This window comes from Nomascus leucogenys, chromosome 4 (genome assembly GCF_006542625.1).
Source record: "Nomascus leucogenys isolate Asia chromosome 4, Asia_NLE_v1, whole genome shotgun sequence".
NCBI lineage: Eukaryota > Metazoa > Chordata > Mammalia > Primates > Hylobatidae > Nomascus > Nomascus leucogenys.
Genome location: NC_044384.1, coordinates 65,816,693 through 65,840,533, shown reverse-complemented (window position 1 = coordinate 65,840,533; position 23,841 = coordinate 65,816,693). Strand labels below are relative to the sequence as shown.

At 37.2% G+C, this 23,841-nt stretch overlaps 1 protein-coding gene across 2 annotated transcripts in view; it reads right to left on the bottom strand.

Annotated features, from left to right (window-relative positions):
• ARHGAP28 (Rho GTPase activating protein 28) overlaps positions 1-23,841 on the bottom strand; it is a 190,037-nt gene that overhangs the window by 82,152 nt on the left and 84,044 nt on the right. For both annotated transcript variants that reach the window (XM_012506403.2, XM_030810730.1), the window contains exon 2: positions 5,853-6,055. In XM_012506403.2, the coding sequence (XP_012361857.2) occupies positions 5,853-6,055 (203 nt within the window). The remainder of the gene's footprint in view (positions 1-5,852; positions 6,056-23,841) is intronic.

The window sequence follows — 23,841 nt, the reverse complement described above, 5'->3', positions numbered from 1 at the left end:
ATCTAAGTAGACTATAATAAGTTATGGATGAATATTAAAATGCCTGAACAGCAACACCAATTAAAGCAATATAGCTGAAATGTAAGCATAGAAACTATGAAGAAATTGTGAAGAAAAACACAGACAGATAGGTAGAGAGTAAATGGATGAAATAAGATATATCTTGCAAAGAATAACCCTATAACCCTAAGAAAGCCAGAATGACTATATAATTATTAGGCGAAGCAGACTTCAAGACAGGGACTATTACTAAGAGTATTGAGGAAGGTCATTTATAATGATAAAATGAGTCAATTCAACAAGAAGGAGTAACAATCATAAATGTATATGCACCCAATAACATAGTTTCAAATTATAAGCAACAAAAACTGACAGAACAAAAGGAAAAAACAGACAAATCCACAATAAAAGTTAGAGATTTTAACAACTTCTCTCAGTACTTGTTAAATCAATCAAAGATTAGTAAGAACATAATAAATACGATTAAAGGTACCACCACCTTAATCTAATGAGCATTTACAGAACACCACACTAACCAACAAGTAAAACACATTCTTTTTAAGTGCACATGGAACCTTGACCAAGACAGACTATATTTTGAGCCATAAAATAAGTCTAAATTTCAAAATTGAAATGTATAAACTATGTTACATAACACAATTTACTTAGAAATCAATAACATGTCTAGAAAACCCCCAAAATTTGTAAATTAAAAAATACACAAAGAAATTGAGAAAACATTTAAAACTTAATAATGAAGATATAACATACCAAAATGTGTGGGATGGAGTGATAGCAATGCTTATAAAGAACTGTACATATTCAAAAAGATGAAAGATTTAAAATTAATGGTCTAGGTTTCCATCTTAAGAGCACAGGAAACAAGCAAATTAAACACAGAAACATAAACAAAGGGAGATATAGATTTTATTAATTTGTTTTCAAAGAACCAACATACTAGCAAAGCACATTATATAATTCAACACCCATTCACATTACTGCCAGAAAAACTAGGAATAGAAAGCTATCTGATAAAGAGAATTTACAGAAAGTTTACAATTACCATCATGTTTAATGGTGAGTACTGAATCTGTTCCCTGTAAAACTGGGAACATGACAAGGATATGTATGTGCTGTCACCACTTCTATTCAACTTGTACTAGAGGCCCTAGCCAGTACAATAAGGTAAGATAAAAAATAAAAGCACAAAATATCAGAAAGGAAAACTGTCTCTATTCATAGATGACCTCTTTGCTTATGTAGATAATCCTAAGAAATCTAATAGACAACTACTAGAAAATCAATTTAGGAAGGTAATGGTATATAACATTAAGATACAAAAATGAACTATATTTCTATATGCCAGAAACAAACAACTGAAAAGACAGAGGCAAACCCAATTAAAAGATCCCATTAAGAATATGAATAGACAAGTCACAGGTGGTGAGAAAGTATCTGCAATACATATATCTGACAAAGGACTTGTATCAAGAATATACAGTAATAAAAATTTTTAATAAAAAGTTTTAAAAAATAGTCAAGAGTTTTCACAAAGCAAGATGCATGAAAAGAGAATAAGCACAGGAAAAAGTTCAACATCGTTAGTCATCAGCGAAATGTAATTACAACCATAATGAGATACCCCACATATCCACTAGAATCACTCATATGATGGAGACTGAAAGCATCAAGTGTTGCAATGATGTGGAAATGGAACTGCCTGTCATACACTGCTGGAAGTGGTATAAAATAGTAGAACTACTTTGGAAAAATGCTGGCAGTTTCACAGTTTATGTAGTTAAACATTCTATGAAAAATACATACATCCAAGAGAAATAAAAACATATCTATACAAAAAGACTTTCACAAGATTGCTCATAACAGCATTACTCATTGTAAGCAAAATTGTAAACAACGTTCAAATTAAAAAGTAGATGGATAAACAAATTATGGCATATTCATACAATGGAATATTACTGTTTTGGGTTGAGTTATGTTCCCCAAAAATGTTATGTTGAAGTCTTAAACCCTGGTATCTATGAATATAACCTTATTTGGAAACAAAGCTTTTGCAGACACAATTAAGATGTAAATTGAGATGAGGTTGGAATACTATGCAGCCATGAAAAGGAGGAGTTCATGTCCTTTGCAGGGACATGGATGAAGCTGGAAACCATCTTTCTCAGCAAACTAACAGAAGAACAGAAAACCAAACATCACATGTTCTCACTTATAAGTGGGAGTTGAACAATGAGAATACATGGACACAGGGAGGGGAACATCACACACCAGGGCCTGGCAGGGGCTGGAGAGCTAAGGGAGGGATAGTCTGAGGAGAAATACCTAATGTAGGTGAAGGGTTGATGGGTGCAGCAAAACACCACGGCACGTGTATACCTATGTAACAAAACTGCACATTCTGTACATGTACCCCAGAGCTTAAAGTATAATAATAATAATAAAAAGAATAGCATTCACATTATAACATTGTAAAGAAAAAAAAAGAAAGGGTGAATAAAATCTAGAATTTAGTAGCACGGTGGGGTGACTATAGTTAACAATAATCTATGGCATATTTTATAATAACTAATAGAGTAGAATTGGAATGTTCCTAACACAAATAAATGATAAATGAAGTGAAAAAAATTGACATGAGGTCATACTGGAGTAGGGTGGGCCCTTAATCCAACGTAACCGGTATCTTTATAAGAGGAGAAGAAACACAGACAAAAATTGGGAGTATGCTATGGACTATGGAGACAGAAAATGGCACAATGCGGTGTCAACAGCCAAGGAACACCAAGGATTGCCAGCAACACCAGAAGCTAAGAGACAGACATGGAACGCATTCTCCCCTAGAAGTTTCCAAGAGAGCATGGCCCAGTTTGACACCTTAATGTTGGGCTACTAGTCCTGCTGTTTTAAGCCACTAGTTTTGTGGTACTTTGTTACAGCAGCCCTAGTAAACTGAAACAAACTACTTAATAGTAAAAAGAAATAAACTACTGATATCCTACTAGAATCTCAAAAACATGCTCAGTGAAAGAAGCCAAACCCCAAAATTATCTATGATGCAAAAACATGGGAACCACGGTTGTCTCTGGCCAGGGTTGGCAAGTCATTGGGAGGCATGAGACTGAGAAAAAGCATGAGGACATTTTCTGGGTTGATTGAAATGTTATCTATCTTGATCAGCGTGAGATTGTAAGAGTGCACGCATTTGTCAAAGCTCATTGAATTGTATGTTTAAGATCTGTGCAAATGCTTCAAGGAAAAAAAATCTGCAAATAAATAACAAACTGTAATTAGTAGGTCTGCTTTTGTAGCAAACCTGAAAATATTTCCTGTGTATTCTAGGTTTGAGCAAATGAGTAAATATAAAGTACACAGTGGGAGCTAGGTTTATCATTATTGGAGAAGAGAGTAACAAATACAGAAAAAGGGAAGACAGCAACAAGCCCTGTGGCGCTGGATTGAAATTGGACGTTATCACTGTGAACTTCTGGTGTTTAATATGAATCGCTAGCTAGCTAGATAGATAGTAAGAAAAAGGGGGTAAGGGATAATAGGGATTTTCCTTTATGTGTCTTCCTGTCTTTCTGGATCTGAAAAGGCAAAATCTAAGCAAGCAAGTAATATGAGTAAGAATACATTTCACTGATGTTCCCTTGAATGGATTCTCGTTAACGTGTGTGGTGGGGCTTTTTATTTCAAATAATATCAGATGTATGTTAATGGTGGTACATCTTAATGATTTCTTAGTCCTGAGAAAGAGACTCAAAAATGGGAAGGAAGAATGAAAATACTTTCTAAAGTTTCAGTTTATCCTGCCAGCTGTCTTGAGGTTAATCACTGGCTAATGGAAACACTCTCAGGTGTATACTTACTAAACTACCTTTAGTCTTTTTTGGATGTCTTACATATTTGCTTGTTGACAGACAGGGCCTGGAAGAGATGACTGACCTATCCTTTTAAGCCACTATAAGTAGTTTTGCTCTTTTTGAGAACTAAGGACAATTATACTGTTTATTGGTGCTTTGTCTCCACTCTTCCATCTTCTGTTTAGTTTCACAAGCAATGGGTAAAGGACTCCCTATTCAATAAATGGTGCTGGGATAACTGGCTAGCCATATGCAGAAGAATGAAACTAGACCCTTACCTTTCACCATATACAAAAATTAACTCAAGATGGATTAACGATTTAAATATAAGATCTCAAACTATAAAAACGCTGGAAGAAAATGTAGGAAATATCCTTCCTGATATTAGTCTTGGCACAAGACTTGGCACTAATTTTTGGCTAAGTCCCCAAAAGCAATTTCTATAAAAACAAAAATTGACAAGTGGGACCTGATTAAACTAAAGAGCTTCTACACAGCAAAAGAAACCATTAACAGAGTAAACAGACAACCTAGAGAATGGGAGAAAATATTCACAAACTATGCATCTGACAGAGATCTAATATCCAGAACCTATAAGGAGTTTAAACAAATGAACAAGCGAAAAGCAAATAACTCCATTAAAAAATGGGCAAAGGATATACTTTTTAAAAGAAGACATACAAACAGACAACAAATATATGAAAAAAATGCTCATCATCACTAATTATCAGAGAAATGCAAATCAAAACCAAATTGAGATATCATCTCACACCAGTCAGAATGGCCACTATCAAAAAAGTCAAACAAACAAACAAACAGAAAAGAAACAGACACTGGCAATGCTGCAGAGAAAAGAGAATGCTTAAGTACTGTTGTTGGTGGGAGTATAAATTAGTTCAGCCACTGTGGAAAGCAGTTTGGAGATTTCTCAAAGAGCTTAAAATAGAGCTACCATCTGACCCAGCAATCTCATTACTGGGTATAAACCCGAAGCAAAATAGATTATTATACCAAAAAGACACATGCACTTGTATGTTCATCGCCAAGCTATTCACAATTGCAAAGATATGGAATCAACCTAGCTATCCATCATCGGAGGACTGGATAAAGAAAATGTGGTACATATACAAGATGGGATACTATGCAGCCATAAAAAAGAGTGAAATCATGTCCTTTGCAGCAATGAGAATGGAGCTGGTGGCCATAATCCTAAACAAATTAACACAGGAAGGGAAAACCAAATACTGCATGTTCTCACTTGTAAGCGGGCGCTAAACGCTAAGCACCCACGAACACAAACATGGGAAAAATAGACACTGCGGACTACTAGAGGGGGGAGGTAGGGAAAGAGGAATGGGTCAAAAACTACCTACTGGGTACTATGCTCACTACCTGAGGGCAATATACCCATGTAAGAAACCTGCACGTGTACCCCTCGTATATCTAAAATAAAAGTTGGAAAAGCAACAACATGGCTTTTATTTGGTGGAATACAACACAATCTAATATAGTAATACCAGTAAATGCTTTAAAGTCAAATTTTTCTTCTTCACAATTATACTGCTAAAATTTCTCTCTCTAGTTAATAGTAATTGTCAAGTATTAATTACTCTAATTAATAATAACAAATGAGTAGACAAATGTAAAAGCTGTTAGAATACTCAATCTGCTTGATGGTAATGAATCAAACCAATAGCCAGGCACAGCATCCCTAAGTAGCAGTATATAAGGCATCAATTTGTATTTTTGTTGAGGTCCAGCCCTCCTCAGGTCATGTCACCTGGGATAAAAGCCACCCTGAGCCAGTACAGTAGATATAAATCAATCAGTGGGAGTAGATCATCAATTTGCCAGATTCTACTGATTCATTGGTTAAACTACTGGTGGGATGGTTTCTGCCTATGAACAGAGTAACAGAGGGCAGAGAAAGAAAGCCAGTCAGCACATAGGAAGACAAATCCAGCAACTTACCATCCACAGGTGTGACCTCAGCTGGCGGTGGCTCTTCTTGCCCTCCCATGCTGCTCTCTTTAATACTTTCTATTTCCCGCCAGAAATCCTCCATGGAGGCACTGTCTACGGAGGCTTCTGAGTTGGAGCGGCTGAAGGCAGGAGGATGGAGGGATTCATTGGAGAGCATCCTGTTAATTCTTCGGCAGCGAGGAATGGATTTTCTGAGGAAAGAATAATATCTATGAATAAAAACGGGTTATATTTTTATGTTATAAAGTCACAAAATTAAATTTAAGTTTAATTAATTAAGTTTAAATCAAATGGAGAAGTGGAGTTATCATGGTAGAGATGGGTTTGAGGGAATAATCTCCACTCAGTGGTGGCCCTTTTAAAAAAATTCTCTATACTTTATCTATTTTTTAATTTTTTAAAATTATTTTTTGAGACAGAGTCTCGCTCTGTTGCCCAGGCTGGAGTACGGTGGCACAATCTCAGCTCACTGCAAACTCCACCTCCTGGGTTCAAGCGATTCTCCTGCTTTCGCCTCCCCAGCAGCTGGGATTACAGGTGCCCACCACCACGCCCAGCTAATTTTTATATTTTTAGTAAAGATGGGGTTTCACCATGTTGGCCAGGCTGGTCTTGAACTGCTGACCTTGTGATCCGCCTGCCTCAGCCTCCCAAAGTGCTGGGATTACAGGCGTGAGCCACCACACCTGGCTAAAAAATTCTCTGTACTTTATAATGACTCTGTGGCCATATAGGAATTAACATGAAAATGTTTTTAATAATTTTCACACACTCATAAAATACAAAGTTACTTATACTAGTCAAAATATGCACAGTAAAAGTTTGTTTCTGTAAACTATTTATGGTGATGGCAGAGAAGGACATAAGAGTTGCTGCTCACACCCATTAGGGTGGTTATTATTAAACAAACAAACAAAAAACAGATAATCACAAGCGTTGGTGAACAGGTAGAGAAACTGCAACCCTTGTGCACTGTTGGCAGGAATGTAAAATGGTGCAGCTTTCTATGGAAAACAGTATGGCAGTTCCTCAAAAAATTAAAAATAGAGCCACCATACATGCACCTGTAATCCCAGCTATTCGGGAGGCTGAGATGGGAGAATCACTTGACCTAGAAGGCCGAAGTTTCAGTGAGCTGAGATCATGCCACTTGCACTCCAGCACATGTACCCCTAATATCAGGAAGGATATTTCCTACATTTTCTTCTAGTGTTTTTATAGTTTGAGGTCTTATATTTAAAAAAAAGAAGGAAAATAATTTGCCTTCCTTACAAGTCAGTTTTGTTTAAAAATATAATTTTGATTGTAGGTAATACTAGAAAATATGTTACAGGCTTAAGAGGTTTAAATATGTCCCTAAATCAAATGTTCTTAAAGCAAAAAAAAAAAAAAAAAAAAAATTAGAGCCACCATAAGACCCAGCAATTCCACTTCTGGGTATATACTCAAAAGAATTGAGAGCAGGGACTCAAAGTAATATTTGTCCATCCATGCTAATGGCATCCACTTAATAGCTTTTGGCTATTGGCCATTCACAATAGCCAAAAGTTAGAAGCAACCCAAGTGCTATCAACAGATGAATGGACAAGCAAAAATGTGGTATAAAGGAAGGAAATTCAGACACAAGAAACAACATGGATGAAACCTGGGGACATTGTGCTAAGTGAAAAAGCCACTCACAAAAAGACAAATACTAGATTATTCCATTTACTTGTGGTGCTGAGTAGTCAAATTCATAGACAGAAAGTAGAATGGCTACTTCCAGAGGACAGGAGTGGGATGGGGCGGGGAGGAATGAGGAGTTCGTGTTGGTATGGGTTTGCAACTCCTTTCAAAGAACCTTCTCCAAGTTTGCCTTCTTCTCTTTGGGTTCAGGTGGAATTGGACAAAAAGACCGAGACTAACTCTTAAGCAATGTATGGTCTGAGCTGTTTCACTCAAACAAGAGCTCCCAGGTGGAAAGAGGTAACTAGACCAATGGCACAGTAACGTCCACTGTGGGTTTTATGACGACTTAGGACAATTACATTTTGACATGCAGAGCAGCAGCGGATTGTTATCAAATTTAGCCATGGCTAATGTAAAGCACATTGTATTCATGAGAGTACATAGAGGCAAAATAATGTTTCCATAATAACACGAAAAAATTTCCATTTGCTTATATGCTGTACACATCTAGGAATCCTCCTGGATTTCTAAATCACATCTAAATTTAGTAGAGATTTCTGGAATTTTATCATTGATCTTTTCATAGTATGTAACTGTAGTTCTAGTTTTGAACATTAACTGACACCAAGATAGCCAATTTATTTGACTTTTTCCTTTTGCAATAAGACGAATACTGAAAAACACTCACAAACTCATAGAGTACTAGTATATAAACACCTACTTCTTTTAAAACTGAAATCAGTTACCACTGCTCACACAGCCTCCTGCCCTCCATGTACCAGACTCAGAAAGAGTATATGGATATCTAAGACTTTTCTTAGTTCTAGATTTTTTAGGCTAATTCCTTCAAAAAATAAATATGCTTGACTTATAAAAAAAAAAGACAGCCTTAATAGTAAACATGGCCCATATTTTAAAGATTATAATGCAGTATAAGTGTTATGTCTAATATACAATTGTATATTAGCAAAAATGGAAGGTCTTTTCCTCCCATCTGTACCATACCATTATTGTTCTATAAACTGCTTTGTTTTCCTGACTCAAAAACATGCAGACACTTTTTTTCAAGCCAATACAGTAATACCACCTCCATGGCTGCACCTGGATATCATCACAGATCTTAGAAATTAGGCAAACAAGCAGATATATCCAAACACTGAAAATATTTGAAGAAGTATGAAATTTGTGAAATAATAGGTAAATCACAGAAGACAAGGGGAAGATATATTTAGGGCTAATAATGATATTTCAATTATGGTGCATAGTTTCTTATTCATGCAAAGGGTATACTAATGGAATCTCAGGGAAGAGACCCTCATAAAACTCTGCTGGGGACAGGGAGAACAGATGTGAAATATTATTGGTCACAAGCAGCTAAGTAACACACTGTTTCCTTCTGAAACAGTCCACTCGAAGAATCCTTTAATCATAATGATCAACTTTTTTTTGGCAAAGAAGTCTGACAGTATTTTTGGGGATAAGAGCACTTGGAAGAGCTCTCACATTTTTGGTTAGAGATACAAATGTTTCTCCTTCACCCCAGGGTGGAGAAGTAACCATGAATTTCCACTCTTGAAACATTATGTAATTTTGACCCTCAGGCCCATCCAACAGTTTGATGAGCCTTCATGGGCAGCTTCATACCTCACCATATTAGGAGAAAATGGAGTTTAGGCTTCATCAGCTGTTTTTGCCTTTTTATTTCCAAACAATACCAGGAAAATATTACATGACAAATTGAATGCAATTGTGTTACACAGAAACTTTTGTTGGAAAAACACCACAACGTTTAAAATTAAATTTTAAGTGTACGATAATTATCATAAATTCAAAGTGGCATTAAGAAAAGGAAAGATTTTATTATTCTATTTTTTCTTTCATTGTCTTTTTAGCCATAACTTATACTATATTTTAGTAGACACCAGAGATCTTTATTACTATTCACATGGAATTAGTATTTTATAACTTCACAACAGTGTAAATATCTTACAGAATATAATTCTCCCTCTACCCTTTATATTACTGTTGTCATCTATGTTGCTTCCTCAGATGTTTACATCCCCCAATAGTTATTATTGTTGTTGCTTTAAAATAGTAAGTTTTTTGAAAAATACATGGTCTTTTAAATTTATCTTTTCTAGAGTTTTTAATTCCTCCCCACATATCTGTGTTTCCACAACAGATCCTTTCTCTTCAGTTTTGAGAACTTCCTTGAGCATTTCTCTTTCATTCCTTAGCATTTCTTGTACTGTGGATCTGCTGACAACAAATTCCCTCAGCTTTATTTCTGAATATATTTTTAATTTATTTCCATTTTTGACAAATACTTTTTACTGGGCATAGAACTCTAGGCTGGCAGTTTTTGTTTAAATCCTTTTAAAGAAGTCATTCCACTGTCTTGTTGAGTCTATTGATTCTGATGAGAGTCAGTTACAATTCTTTGGTGTTCTTTTAAATATAGTATCTGTTCTATCTGCTCATAATAGATTTTATCCTTATCTTTTGCTTTTAGCAGTTTGAGTGTAGTTCTCAATTCTGATTGAGGTTTACTGAGCTTCAATCTGTGGGCTAATGTCTTTCATCAATTTTGGAATATATCCACATCCATTTTCTCTTCCAATATTTCTTCTGTCACTTTTCCTCTCTCCTCTCCTGGAACTCCAATAACATGACTGTCAGACTGTTTGATGTTGCCCCAAATGTTGCCCATTCATAATCTGCTTTGCTTCCCTCCCCCAACTCTCTCTGTGCTTCAGTTAAAACATTTCTATTTCCCTGTCTTCATTTTTCCTCCCTTCTACTGTGTTCAGTCAGCTAAGTCTTCCAATGAATACTTCACTTCCAATATTGTATTTTTTTCATATCAAGAATATCCAATTAGTTCTTTTTAGAGATTCAATTTCTCTGTTGACATTATCCATATTTTTATCCATTTTTGCCCATCTATCCTCTAATTTCTATAACATATTATAATTGTTATTTGAAAGATCTTATCTCTTAACATCAGTATCTATGCTGTTAATATGATGTCTGATAATAATATGTCTGATTAAATATTGATTTAAAATCGATCAATTGCTTATAGGTCACGTTTTCCTTTTCTTCACATATTTCGTAACTTTTTATTAGATGGCAGATGTTGTTTTTAAAAGAACTCTAGAAAACTGGAGTAAATAAAGGATTCCCCCAGAAAGGGCAAGGCTTTTCCTTTATTTGGTAGGTGGAGTGAGAGGCAGAGCATGTCAATCCAATCAAGAGTTGAGCTGGGTCTGAGCTGGGTCTGGGCTGGGTTGCAATTTACATTAGTTTTCATTTATCTCTGGTCTCAAATGCTTCAAGGGGGAAATCTGTCCTGTGTGTACTATAGGTCCCTCCTGCTAAAAGGGTTTTGAGATAAACATCATGGGACTACAGAGATCTCTCTCTGCTTTACAGCCTGGTCCCCTGTGTTGCTGGGATCCTGTATTGCCAGGGCTCCCAGCAAAAATCCCAAAGGGCAGAGTTGTTGAGTGGGGAGAATTAGATCTGCATTTGGAGCTTCTACAAATTCCAATCTCTTGCGCTAGTGCAGGCAGCCATTAACAGCTCCACTGGTGTCTCCTCATCCCAGTAGAGTCCCTCCACCTAGACAGGTATGACCTTTGGCCCAGAACTGCAGAAACTCTGGGAGCAGACATGCCCAGGGAGATAATGACCACTCGGCTCTGCTCATGTCACAAGAGTTCTTCTTCCCTGGAACTTGGCTCCTTTAGACTTCTTTGTATCCACAGCTCTCCAACATAGTTTTTAAAATATAGATTTTTATATTTATTCCTTTTTTTTTCTAGCTGCTACAGTGGGAACGATAGTCTGTCACAAACTAGTCTACATCCTAACTGGTAGCGGAACTCCCACAAAACACTGTAAATATAACAGATATTTTTAAAAGTTGCATTTGTTTATGCACAGCTTGCTCTGTGTAACCACAAGTTTGGTTGTTGAGTATATTCCAAAAAATATTTTTTAAAAGACATACTTCTTACTATGAAATACTCTATGGGCCTTTATTATCTGTTATTTTATGGAGAGGTTTATACATAACGAGTTACTGTCATACACATTATGTCATTTGATCCTTATATGCACCCCATGAAGTAGCCAAAGCCAGTATTGTATGTCTCATTGCCCAGGAATGGAGAGAGTTACTGGGAGTAAAGTGGGGACACATAGCTTCCCCTTGCAGTTATAAGTAAATGTGAATTCTGTTCTGTGACTTCAAGGCTCAGCACCTTCCGTCCTCAAACTTCTTTGCGAGTCTTACCTTACATCACTCTCCCACGGCATTAGCACTGGGCATGCTAATCTTTCCTCGGTTTCTCTAAAAGCCAAGTTCTTTCTTCCCTTAGGAAATTTACTCTTTCTGCTCTTTCTTCCTGCAACCTTCTTTCTCCCCAAGCGATTTCTGCAGCAAGATGCTTCTCATCATTCAGCTCGCAATGTAAATGCCACCTCTTGGGGGATCCCTTTCCAGGCCACTCTAATGTAGCATTCCTCCAGTTATTCGCTGTCTCAGCTCTCGATGTTCCCTGCTTCTCATTCCTCACTAATAAACACTTCATTCACTCATTTGCTTACTTTGTTTTGGGGGGATCTATTTTCCCCACTAGAATATAGAGGAACCATGTTTGTCTTATTAACACAGTGTGTGGCAAAGGAAAACAACGCAGAAATACTTGCTGAATGAATGACTAGCGTCAGTGGAGCCAGGACAGGAATTCAACCTTTCTCCATCTGGTCCAAATGCTCTCCCTCCTGTAATTGTTCTTAATTTCAAAAGCCCCCTCAGGTATTTGTGTAACTGCTTATAGCTGTAAATATTTTCATAGCAGAGAAGTGATATAGTGTGGTGATTTAGACAAAAACTCTGAAGCCAGCTAGCACAGTTTTGAATGCAGGCTACAGCTCTATAATCTTGAACAAACTACTGAACCTCTGTGACTCCATTTCCTAAACAGCAAAATGGGGATATTAATCACATGCACTTCGAGGGGCTGTTACGAGGAGTGAGTTAATATATGAAAAATGCCTGGCACATAGTCAACCCATGTGTTAGTGATTGCTACAATTTAATTAATTTGATAGCATGACCAGAGCTAGATTTAGGGTGTGGCTACCATGGGTGCTAAAATATAACAAGTACATAAAAATGTCCCCAGAGATATCATGAGATAAATAAAACTGTATTTATCAGAATTGCTCTCTGACTCATATCTATTCCGAACCCTGTTGTCCCAACTCCCTTGGCCCAGAAGTGGCCATCTGACACAATTCTGGCCAAAGTCACATAAGTAAAAGTCTTCTCCAGGGTTTCAGTGAAATCCTTTGTTTTCCTGATATAGGTGCCACCCCTTTCTCTTTCTCCTTCTCCCTCCTTGGAATGTGGATAAGATGACTGGTGCTGCAGCAGCCACCTTTCCCATTATGAGAGAAAAGCCAAGAAATTGTAGCAATTGGCCTTGATATTACTGAGTTTTGGAAATAACACCAGATGCTGCTTATCTCTGGACTTCCAGAAATGTGAGAAAAATAAATGCCTATTTTTAAAACCTACTTTCATCTTTGTTGTGTTTGTTATTTACAGCCAAAATTATTCCTAACTGATAATAGGAATGAATCCTTTAATAAGTTATTTGGGGCAGAGTGAGATGAGACACCCTCTGTATCCCACTAAGGGGAATATTCAAGTAACAATTTATAGTCAACACAACCTGCCTCATAAGGAAGGTGGGTGGCATCTAACAATTCTCTCTTCTTGTTTTGTTTCGGTTTTTTGTTTTTTTTTTTTTTTTGGAATGGAGTCTCGCTCCGTAGCTCAGGCTGGAGTGCAGTGGCATGATCTCAGCTCACTGAAACCTCCGTCTCTGGGTCCCAGTTCAAGCAATTCTCCTGCCTCAGCCTCCTGAGTAGCTGGGATTACAGGCATGCGCCACTATGCCCAGCTAATTTTTGTATTTTTAGTAGAGACGGGGTTTCACCATGTTGGCCAGGCTGGTCTTGAACTCCTGACTTTTTTTTTTTTTTTTTCAAGACAGGGTCTCTGCCACCCAGGCTGGAGTGCAGTGGTGCAATCATAGCTACCTGCAGCCTCAATCTCCCAGACTCAAGAGATCCTCCTGCCTCAGCCTCCCAAGTAGCTGGGACTACAGGTGTGCACCACCACACCTGGCTAATTTTTATTTTTTTTTTTTTAGTAAGATGAGGTCTTGTTATGTTACCCAGACTAATCTTGAACTCCTGAGCTCAAACGATTCTCCTGCCTCGGCCTCCCAAAGTGCTGGGATTACAGGTGTGAGCCACCACACCTGGCCTTTACACAATGATTCTCAATTGTAAGGGCTACCAAATTATTAGCCTAACCCCATGTCTTGGTCTGGCTTTGATCAGTACATTATGGAGTTAAACTTCCTGCTGAAAATATCCCCACCTACATGTACAGGGAATATCTTCATGTTGCTCTCAAACTGAACAGATTCCATGAGTTTTGGGAAGAATATACCAAAACCAAAGATTTCGCCTTCCCTCTACTAGAGAAGAGGAAGACTGAGTTCTCCATTATTTGTCACTGCCGTTGAATGATGCTGGTGGCAGCACAGTATGGACATCTAGAGAAATTCCCGTGGATACTGATTGCAGTGAGCCTGTAGCAGGGCTCTTTCGAAAGAAACCACTGACTCTCTGGAACAGACCCTGGCACAGTCCAGTTCCACAGCTGTCTGCCCTTTTAGCTTCCTCAGAAGGCCATTCAGATAGAGCAAGAGGAAAAATCCCTTGTTTCTTATGCTCTGGCTTCTCAGTAATCTTTGGATTCTAACATGTTTATAAACAACTCAACTTGGATGTCCTGCAAAAAAGCACTTGAAAGGCAATAATGATAAAAAGAAGCCATAGTTTCAGAGTGACAGGACCAAGAACACAGAAGGGGTTTCTGCCTTCATTCTCAGGCTCTCAACTCTCTTTTTCTGTCTTTCTGCCATCTCATCAGTTTTCTCTGTCTGTTACTTGCCTGGCTGGCCTCATCCCTCTTAGGGGAAAAGAAAAAAGCGAACAAAGCTATTCACCAACAGGTAAATAGGTCTGCCTGAACCTCTCTGTTGGCAGCAAAGAATATAGAAAAATGTGTTTGTAGATTGGGAAGGCTTAAAACAGCAAACAAATCTTTACTTACGCAGCAGGGTATATGGAAGGTTGGATTCTTACTTTTTAAAAAAAAAAACAAAACCAATGATACTCACATCAGTAATTAAGTTGTGAGGCATTTATGGATAACCTCTGAGTACAGCACTATGCAAGTAATGGGAACGGTGGCAATGAAAGAATGAACAACTTCAAACCAAAAATTCACGCAACATACTTTATTGTGACATTAGCTTTATTGCAGAGGTCTAAAACCAAACCCACAATATATTGAGGTATGCCTGTGCGTAAATTATCTATGTGTGTGTGTGTATGTGTGTGTTATATATATGACAAAGTGAAATATAATCTGTTTCTTAAATTTCCCCATCTTTGTCTGAGGGAGGGAGAGATGGAGAGTGACTGCTAATAGGTGATAATATCTATGTTCTAATATTAGTCAGTGGTGATTTCCCAACTTTGTGAATACATTAAAAACCACTGAATTGTACACTTTAAAGGAGTAGATTTTATGTTATATGAATTACATCTCAATTTAAAAATGTATAAGAATTACCCCTGCTTTAATTTTTTTTTTAATTTTGATAATTAAAAGTGCTTTGAGATTTCAAATATTCTTAAGGAAAGGCAAAAATTTTCCCAAAGGGGCATGGGTTGAGAAAGATTTAAAGACACTTCTATGAAAGGTTACTGGTTGTTATTAGCAAAGGCTAACAGTCAGAGGTAGGAAATGATCTTGCTCCCTGTTCGGCTAATAATCATCTACGTAAGGACAGGCTAAAATGTCTGCTTTGCAGGCAAAGTAAATCACTAAATGTGAACGTTTTATGTTCTGTCTGTGTTAAAACTAATATGCAATTTATAAGCTTGACATATATATTGATTTTGGTAACGCTCAGTCAATCCCACAAGTGACTCTTAACACATTATCCTCAAAGATAAATTGAGGTTATGAGTAGAGAACTAGTTTGGTGCCACCTAATCATAGCTCAGGGGCTCATATTTTTTATCCAATTAGGGGCTACTCAGGAAGGAATCTATAAAAGAGAATATGAGCAAAAAGAAGTTTTTCTGGCTCTTTACTAACATTCTACCCATTGTCCATTCAGCGACAGGTCACTCTAAGAGTCTTGGTAAACTCTGGTTTTGTGCTTCTGAATTTATACTTCACCAAGTAATCTGGATAAACATTTTTAAAAATTGTCTTTTTATATCAGAAGTAAGTTACATATTCTCTCTATTGCTTAATGCCGAATTGCAGTATATATTTTGATTATGTAGTTTTGAGGGGCCTGCTACAGCTAGCACTACTATGTATGCCTTTCAAAGCAATTAAAAGTGAGCCCCCCATTCCAGCATCATCTAAGAATTTACCTTAACTTTCTAGCTCCCTCCTGCCTCTCCGATGCTGTGCTGTATTTGCTGGAATGCAGCCATTTAGCCCCTGTTTCTTCTAAATCTCGGGTCTCCATTTATTGCCATTATTACCTAGTCATTAGCCTTCAGTCAGGAAATGCGTAAATTCTGCTTGATTGTATCCTCCCATTGCTTTTCAGTTTCTTTTGTCTGTTTTCTCGCTTCAGCTCCAAAAATTCAATAACAGCAGAACAGAATCACAAGGTCAAGGGTATCATCCGGCAATCTCTCTACCCGCTTGGTGTCCCATGTGGGCATTCTCGGGTGGATGGGCTTTACAGAGCTTGGTCCAGCTTCACAGGCTTTCCCTGAGTGGGACTGGCTTTCCTCCTCATGGGCCCTCACTTCAGCTCAGCTTCAAACTATTCTGTTCAAAGTCCACAGTGAAACACAAGTACAAACTTATTAAATTCTATGAGGGGTAAATTGGCCATATGAATGAAGGTGTGTCAACCTTCCTTATTCTTCTTCTTTCACAATATGCTTTTTCCACACTTAGAGTCACTCCATGACAGTTTTAACTCTGTAGGGTCTCCTGGAGAATAACCATTCTGTGCTCCATCAGTTGTCATTGGCTGACTTTGAGAAGGCTGCTTCCTAAGTTCCACATAAACAGCTTTGAATTGGAAAGCCATAACTAGGGTTTCCAATGAAACAGAGGATCCCAGGATTGGAGATCCTCTGTTTGAGAGGGAGATCCTCTGATTGAGAGGGAATTTCGGAAATGCCTGAATAAATCACCACATTTTATAGATATGGAAAATGAATCTCAGAGGGGCAGTAAGTTGTCCAAAATGACATAGCTAATTATTGGGAAATGGAACTACAAATTTGGTCTCCTGGTGCCTAATTCCATGCTCTTTTCCCCATCACTCGTCTCCTGCCTATTTATACTCTATATTCTTCACTCACTTGAAAAATATAAGGCTTCATGCTTTTATATTAGAGATTATCCTTTTTGTTCCCTTAATGTATTTCTGAAAAGCATATGACAAAATGAGTTATCAAATTGAACACATTTTTTACTATAAAATATGTTGAGAAATATGTCCCCAGCCAAAAGTTTTATTAAAGATCAAAGAGAGCTATATGCATAATTATCATAAAATATATGGATGTTTAAAAATATATGCAAAACTCTCTAAAAACGTGAAAGTGAACCAATAAAATTGGCAGGTGTAGCAGACCAAATACACTGGCTATGTAAGTTATATATAGAGAGAGATACTACACATTAAAAAGCAACTACTGTATATTTGATCTAAAAGGAGTATATCAGCACTATTCACTATTAAACATGATTGACATTTTAAGTTTACCCATAGGTTAACCTATTAGAATGCATGGAGTTTCTTGAAATAGTGTCAATAATTCATGTCTTCTATTTTAAAATCATTCAAGGAAGAAGAAGCTAAGACTTCCATTTTACTCAGCTTTCCCTGTGGTAGGTAGAGACATTTCCAAAGTATCATAGCCAGGTTAAAATACGATAAATTCTAAATCCACATTCTTATTATTCACATCATTGACAATAATCATCGTCCACCCAACTGAAAGCATTTGACATTAGTTCTCTACCTCACCCTCTCCAGTTTACTCAAAACACTGTTCGTCATCAGATAAATTCCTTGAGAAAACTGCAAAGCCAGCAGTCAGAGTACTTCATGCTGTTTAAAAATGCCATGAAAACAACAGTCATAATTAGCACCCTCAAAATCCCTCTCACTGCATGACAAAGAAAGGCACAGATCAGTAATCTGAATGCCCATGGTCAACATGAACGTTAGAAAGACAAGAGCTGTAAGTTCTGCCAAAAGAGAATCAAATAAATAATTTTATACTGGCTGACACTTCACACGGTGGGGTTCCTGTCATCAGTATCTTTGAAGCTCTTCCACAGTCGAGGTGAATGGCTTTAAGGAGCTCAGTATCTAAACCCTGACAAAAGACAAAAAACTACACGTCTGTGATCAATAGCTGATGCCATGCGGATGGAGAGTAATTTATTTTCTGTCATCTTAGTCAGGTGAAGCTCTTTCTAAGAGGAACAACCCAAATCAGGAAGGTTTCCCTCCTAAGCCTTCCTGTCCACTCATTTTCTAGTAATGTTACTCCTTTCTCTACCACTGGCCAGCATTCATCATGATAGTCATTCCTTGAATGGACTCTTTTGTGAGCAAATCTGTTGAGCTTTCATCCAATTTTTAAAAACACAGAGAAGTAAGATCTTGCATTTCACTGTATTTACTTCCAATTATTTAACACAAGAAGCTGCCTAGTAATATTTTGATTTTGATGGCTAGCCAAGTGATATTGGAAAAGGGTTTCAATTTTGCTTCCATTTTCCATTCTAAAGCTCCCTCTTTAAAACAAAAATTACCCATATTCTGCTTACCGGAATATCTATATTTCAGTAGAGTTGTAAAACAAAATTCTACAAAGGCTCCCACTAGTCCAAACAGCTCCTCTGTATGAATTAAATAAAGACTAGCCTCTGTGGGAAAATATGGTTTGGCTATTGGAGCAAGGCTGCATTCTTAGTCAGAAAACAACCTGGAAAAGTATTCACTGACCCTGAATTCTGCTCAGTGACTCATAGTTTCCCATTTATTTCCATTATAGAATTCTACTCGAAAAATGTCTGTCTCCAGCAAAACTTTTGGAATCATATAGTTGAGAAAAAAAGTTTTATTAAGTGAATGGTAAATGCGGATTGATATTAATTCATTGACAAAAATTAATAATTAATGGGAAAGATTGTGAATATTACTTATGGCTACTTGAGTAACCTTTTGAGAAATACGCTTTTACAAAAGATTTTCTGGTTTTATTATCCCAGGAAGAATTAAAAAAAAAAAAAAACAGCACTATGTATTTCTCTAAAGGAGGCACAAAACTAAATACATTGTAGTAGAAAAAAATAGACGTGTAGTGTTAAAAACTCTAGAAGGAAGGTAAGTGAAAGTTTCTAGAGCCCTCCCACAGCCCTCTGCACTTCTGAACACAGTGAACACGACTAGTTAAGGTCCACTGTACTTGGAAATATGTTTGAATGTACTTAATAGACATATAATAGGTAACCTGTACATAGCAAACCCTCAAAAATGTTTACTGAAAGAAGTGAACAGACTTTGAAAAGGAAGAGTGGCTAGGTCCATTTCCCACTTTGATAAGTGAATGCATGACAATCAGCAAATTCAATGCTGGTTCAATGAAGATTCTTGTCCTTCTTCAGCCTTTTCTTCTGTCCAGTCTACCAAATTAGTTATTAATAATGTTCATATCAATGATTTTAGATGTTTTATTCATTTAGTCAATGAACATTTATTATATTAACACATCAGAAAGTTTGTAGAAAGTTGGCAAGGGTGACCCCAGTTGCAGCAGCAAGATTAAGAATCCAGGAATATCCTTTGAATGGCCAGGTACTGTAGATACTTTTACAATCAATTGGACTAGAACTCTGCTATATTTGACTCAGCTGATAGGCCCTCCTGCTTGAAACTGGTGCAGTGGCTCGGAGTATTTATTTTGCTAAAAGTTTCTTACAGAACTTTATAAAACACAGATGTTTGGGCCCTAATCACACAGAAATTTCAATACAGAAGATTTGGGGAGAGGCCCAAATATATATATTTTTATTAGGACCCCACCCCCATGACCACTATGTAATGCTGGTGCCACTTATTTGTGAGTCAGACTTTGAGAAACACAGATCTGTCTCCTAGCAGAATGAACACTCTCTCCTGATTCTCTAAAACTCTCTGAATAGTGCTCCTCTGTCTACTTTCTGAATGCTCTTTATCTACCCATCTTTATCTACTGGTGCCTCACAAAGTTCCACCTCTAGCACACAGCTCTTCATATTCTACACAACACCCTCTCCCCAAAGCTTTTCCTACCTTAGAGTTTAGCTTTAACCTATAAGATGATACATTTCCAGTCCTTAACCCCATCCTTAACTACTCCCTCAGACTCACATCTAACAACCCACTGGGCTGGGCCCATGCCTATAATCTCAATACAGGGATTGGGATTATTGGAAGGTCAAGGCGGGCTGATTGCTTGAATCCCAGAGTTTGAGACCAGCCTGGGCAACATGGTGAAATCCTGTGTCTACAACAGGAAAAAAAAAAAAGCCCACTGAACATCTCTATCTGGATGTTGCAATGAAACTGCTCAAGACAATGGGATATAGTTACTCAACCATACATCCTACAGACTGATGACTGGGTGCCTTTGTTCATGCTTTCCCTGGGCTTGGAATCTTTCCTTCCACTGCTATCTGACTTAATTTAAGATTCATTTTAGGTGCCCTCTCCTGAAGGCAAGAAATTCTCAAACCCATCCTTCATTCCTTTATACATGGGCTGATGAAATTCTGAGCATACTTCTATCAATACACTTACTGGTATCTCATAAAAAAATAAAAATAATTTGTAGGTAGATGCTTTGGAATTCATACAGAGATAAAGGCAGAAATTATATCAAACTTTCTCAATAATCAGCTGAAATTTTGGCTTGATAGCAAAAAGGAAATAACTAAATTTCTCCAAAGTATCCACTAATTTAGAGGTGAAGGTGAATTAGGAAACACATGCAAAGAGAAGATTAAAAATTCATTTCTGAAGAAATTTACTGACTATAATATAGTGACAATGATTAGTTTAACAAATATTTATTGAGTACCTAAAAATACTAGGTACAAGATTCAAGATGCCAGACATCATTCTAGGTACTGCATATCTAGCAATGAACAAAAAGGCCTAGCCCTCTGATATGGTTCAGCTCTGCGTCCCCACTCAAATCTCATGTTGAATTGTAATCCCCAATGTTGGAGGTATGGCCTGGTGAGAGGTGATTGGATCATGGGGGTGGTTTCTAATGGTTTAGCACCCCTAATAGTTTAGTCTCCCTAGTGCTGTTTCATGATAGAGCTCTCATAAGATCTGGTTGTTTTAAAAGTATGTAGCACCTCCCCCTTTGCTTGCTTGTTTTCTCTTTCTCTCTCTCCTGCTGGCCCGTAAATATGTGCCTGCTTCCCCTTCACCTTCTGCCGTGATTGTAAGTTTCATGAGGCCTCCCCAGAAGCAGACGCCTGTACAGCCCACACAACCGTGGGCTGGTTAAACTTCTTTCCTTTATAAATTACCCAGTCTCAGGTATGTCTTTATAGCAATGTGAGAATGGACTAATACACCCTCATTATGGTTTCATTCCAGTAAGGGCAAATGGAGCCAAAACAAATTCTTTATATGGTCATTTGTGCAGGTACATAGGTTAAAAATATATAAAGTGAATTTCCATTTCCAACTATGACAGCAGTGGGGATCAAAATTACTCTCCCACTGTAAACAACTAGAAACTGGACAAATAGCGGAAGCAACCATTTTAAGATTTGACAAGAGGTAAAACAGGACTATGATGTCAGGGAGAAAGAAAACAAATTAAGTTAGCCTTCTAATCAATGAAGAGATATTGCTTCAGGAATTGGCATGGGGGTCCTCTTGACTTTGGCTGAATGCCCATCAGGGCTGCATGAGTTGAACCTTCTCAAGATCAGGCAAAAATTAACTTCTACACAAAGAACCAGGGAGCTATAATCCAAAAGTTCCCACTGCTCATACAGAGCTAGGAAAATGTATGTACACTGGTGTATATACTAAAAATATATATACCAAGTGGACTTATGCTTTAAACCATGGCAGAGTAACAGACTTCACACCTGCCAAAGAGACATGGTCAAATACACAAGATATACAATGGAAACCTTAGAAGTCTTACGCTTTACTAAGAAGGCTAAATTTACTCTAGCTAGAGGCTGCTCTAGAATGTAACCCCCGAAAAAATATCCACAAGAAACTGAACTAGCTGCCAAAATACAGCTGTACACTCTTTAAGGAAATACAACAAAATCTAGTACTCAACCACTTGAAATTGACAATTTCCAAAATCCAATGAAAATTAATAAATGAAGAAGAAAGAAAAAGGAACAAATAAGAAGAAAAATCTCAATAGAAAGACACAAAGATGATGGAGTTAGCAGAAAAAATATTAAAACAGCTATAATAAAAATTCTCAAAACCTTTAAAGCTTTAAAATACAACATGAATGTAATAAGGAAAAAGAAGACATAAATGATGACATTTCTATACATAAAAAACACAGTATGTGAAATAATACCTCCAATGAGTAGAATTAACAATACATTAGATACTGGTGAAAAAAACACACTGGTGAATAAACAGAAACACACAGAGAAAAAAGAGTGAAAAAATAAACAAACAGAGCCCCTGTGACCAATAGGAGGATGTCAGATGGCCTCATAAATGTGTCAGCTTCCAGCCAAGATGGAGTAACAGGAACCAGAGTCACTTCCCACTTGAAATGAAAAACACACACACATACATACACAAAATATATGAAACGATTCTCAAGATATTGAATGTCAGGAAGCTGAAAACAGTGATCCTGAAGAAACAGGGAATAAACAAGTTGAGCCCTACAATAGCCCCAGTTTATTGCTCAGGGAGAGCTTCCAGGCCATGGGGCAGAAGCAGGGAACCCAGCTGGGCCTGATGGTCTGAGTTTAGGAAATGGAGCTAGGAATCAAGGAAGCCCTGGAGCTCACAGAACAGGATACTGGTGAAGAGAGATCTCCAAAGACAGAGAACTCTGGAGCTCCTCAGAGGAGCCCCGTCAAGCCTTCAGCTGAATAGTATCAGCAAATTCCTATATGGAAACTACCCTCAGTCAGGGAAAATCACTGGAAGAATCAGATAACAGGATCCCAGTAATCACCAAGGGTCAAGAATAGTTTGTGTTCTCAGCAGCTTGAGTGGAAAAGTTCATAATTTAGAAGACCTTGGATAGAATATTCAGAAGAGTTTTGCCTTTAGAGTGGGGAAAAGCTTTTTCTTAGACTAAATGCTCTGGTCTTACCTGACAAATCTTAAAAGTAAGATATGAAAGGATCAAATAGTTTTCAAGTGCCAGAACAAAGCTCAAAAATAATTATAGAACTATAAAAGTATCCAGACCCTAATAAAAAATAATCCACACTGCAAATTCCAATAAAAAATGACGAGGCTTGCAAATAAGCAAGAGAATATGACCCATAATGGGGAGAAAATTCAATCACTACAAATGAAACTTGTAACGACAGGTGACAGAATTAGTAGACAAGGACATGAAAACAGTTATTACAACTTTATTCTGCATGTTTAAGAAGCCAGAGAAAATACTGACATCTTAAGAAAACACAAGGAAAATTTTCTAAACACCCTAACGGAATGATGAAAACACAAAAACCACAGATTCAAGTTCAATAAACTCAAAGGATAAGAAACATGAAGAAAACACTACCATGGTGCAGCGTAATCAACTTATTTGAATCAGCAATAAAGAAAAAATCTTAAAATCAATCAGAGGAAAGCAAACAAACAAAAAAAGCCTATATGTACAGAGGAATAAAGAAAAGGACGCCAGCAGATGTTTTTGTCAGAAACAATACAATCTGAAAGATAGCATAACAACGTCTTTTAAGTACATGAAGAAGAATTATCAACCCAATGAAAATATCCTTCAAAAATAAAAGAGAAATAAGGTTTTTTTTTCAGACATAAAAATGATGAAAGATTCAGCAGCAGCAGATCTTCCCTATAAGAAACGTTAAAGGAAATCCTTCAAGCAGAAGGAAAATGATACCAAATGGAAACAT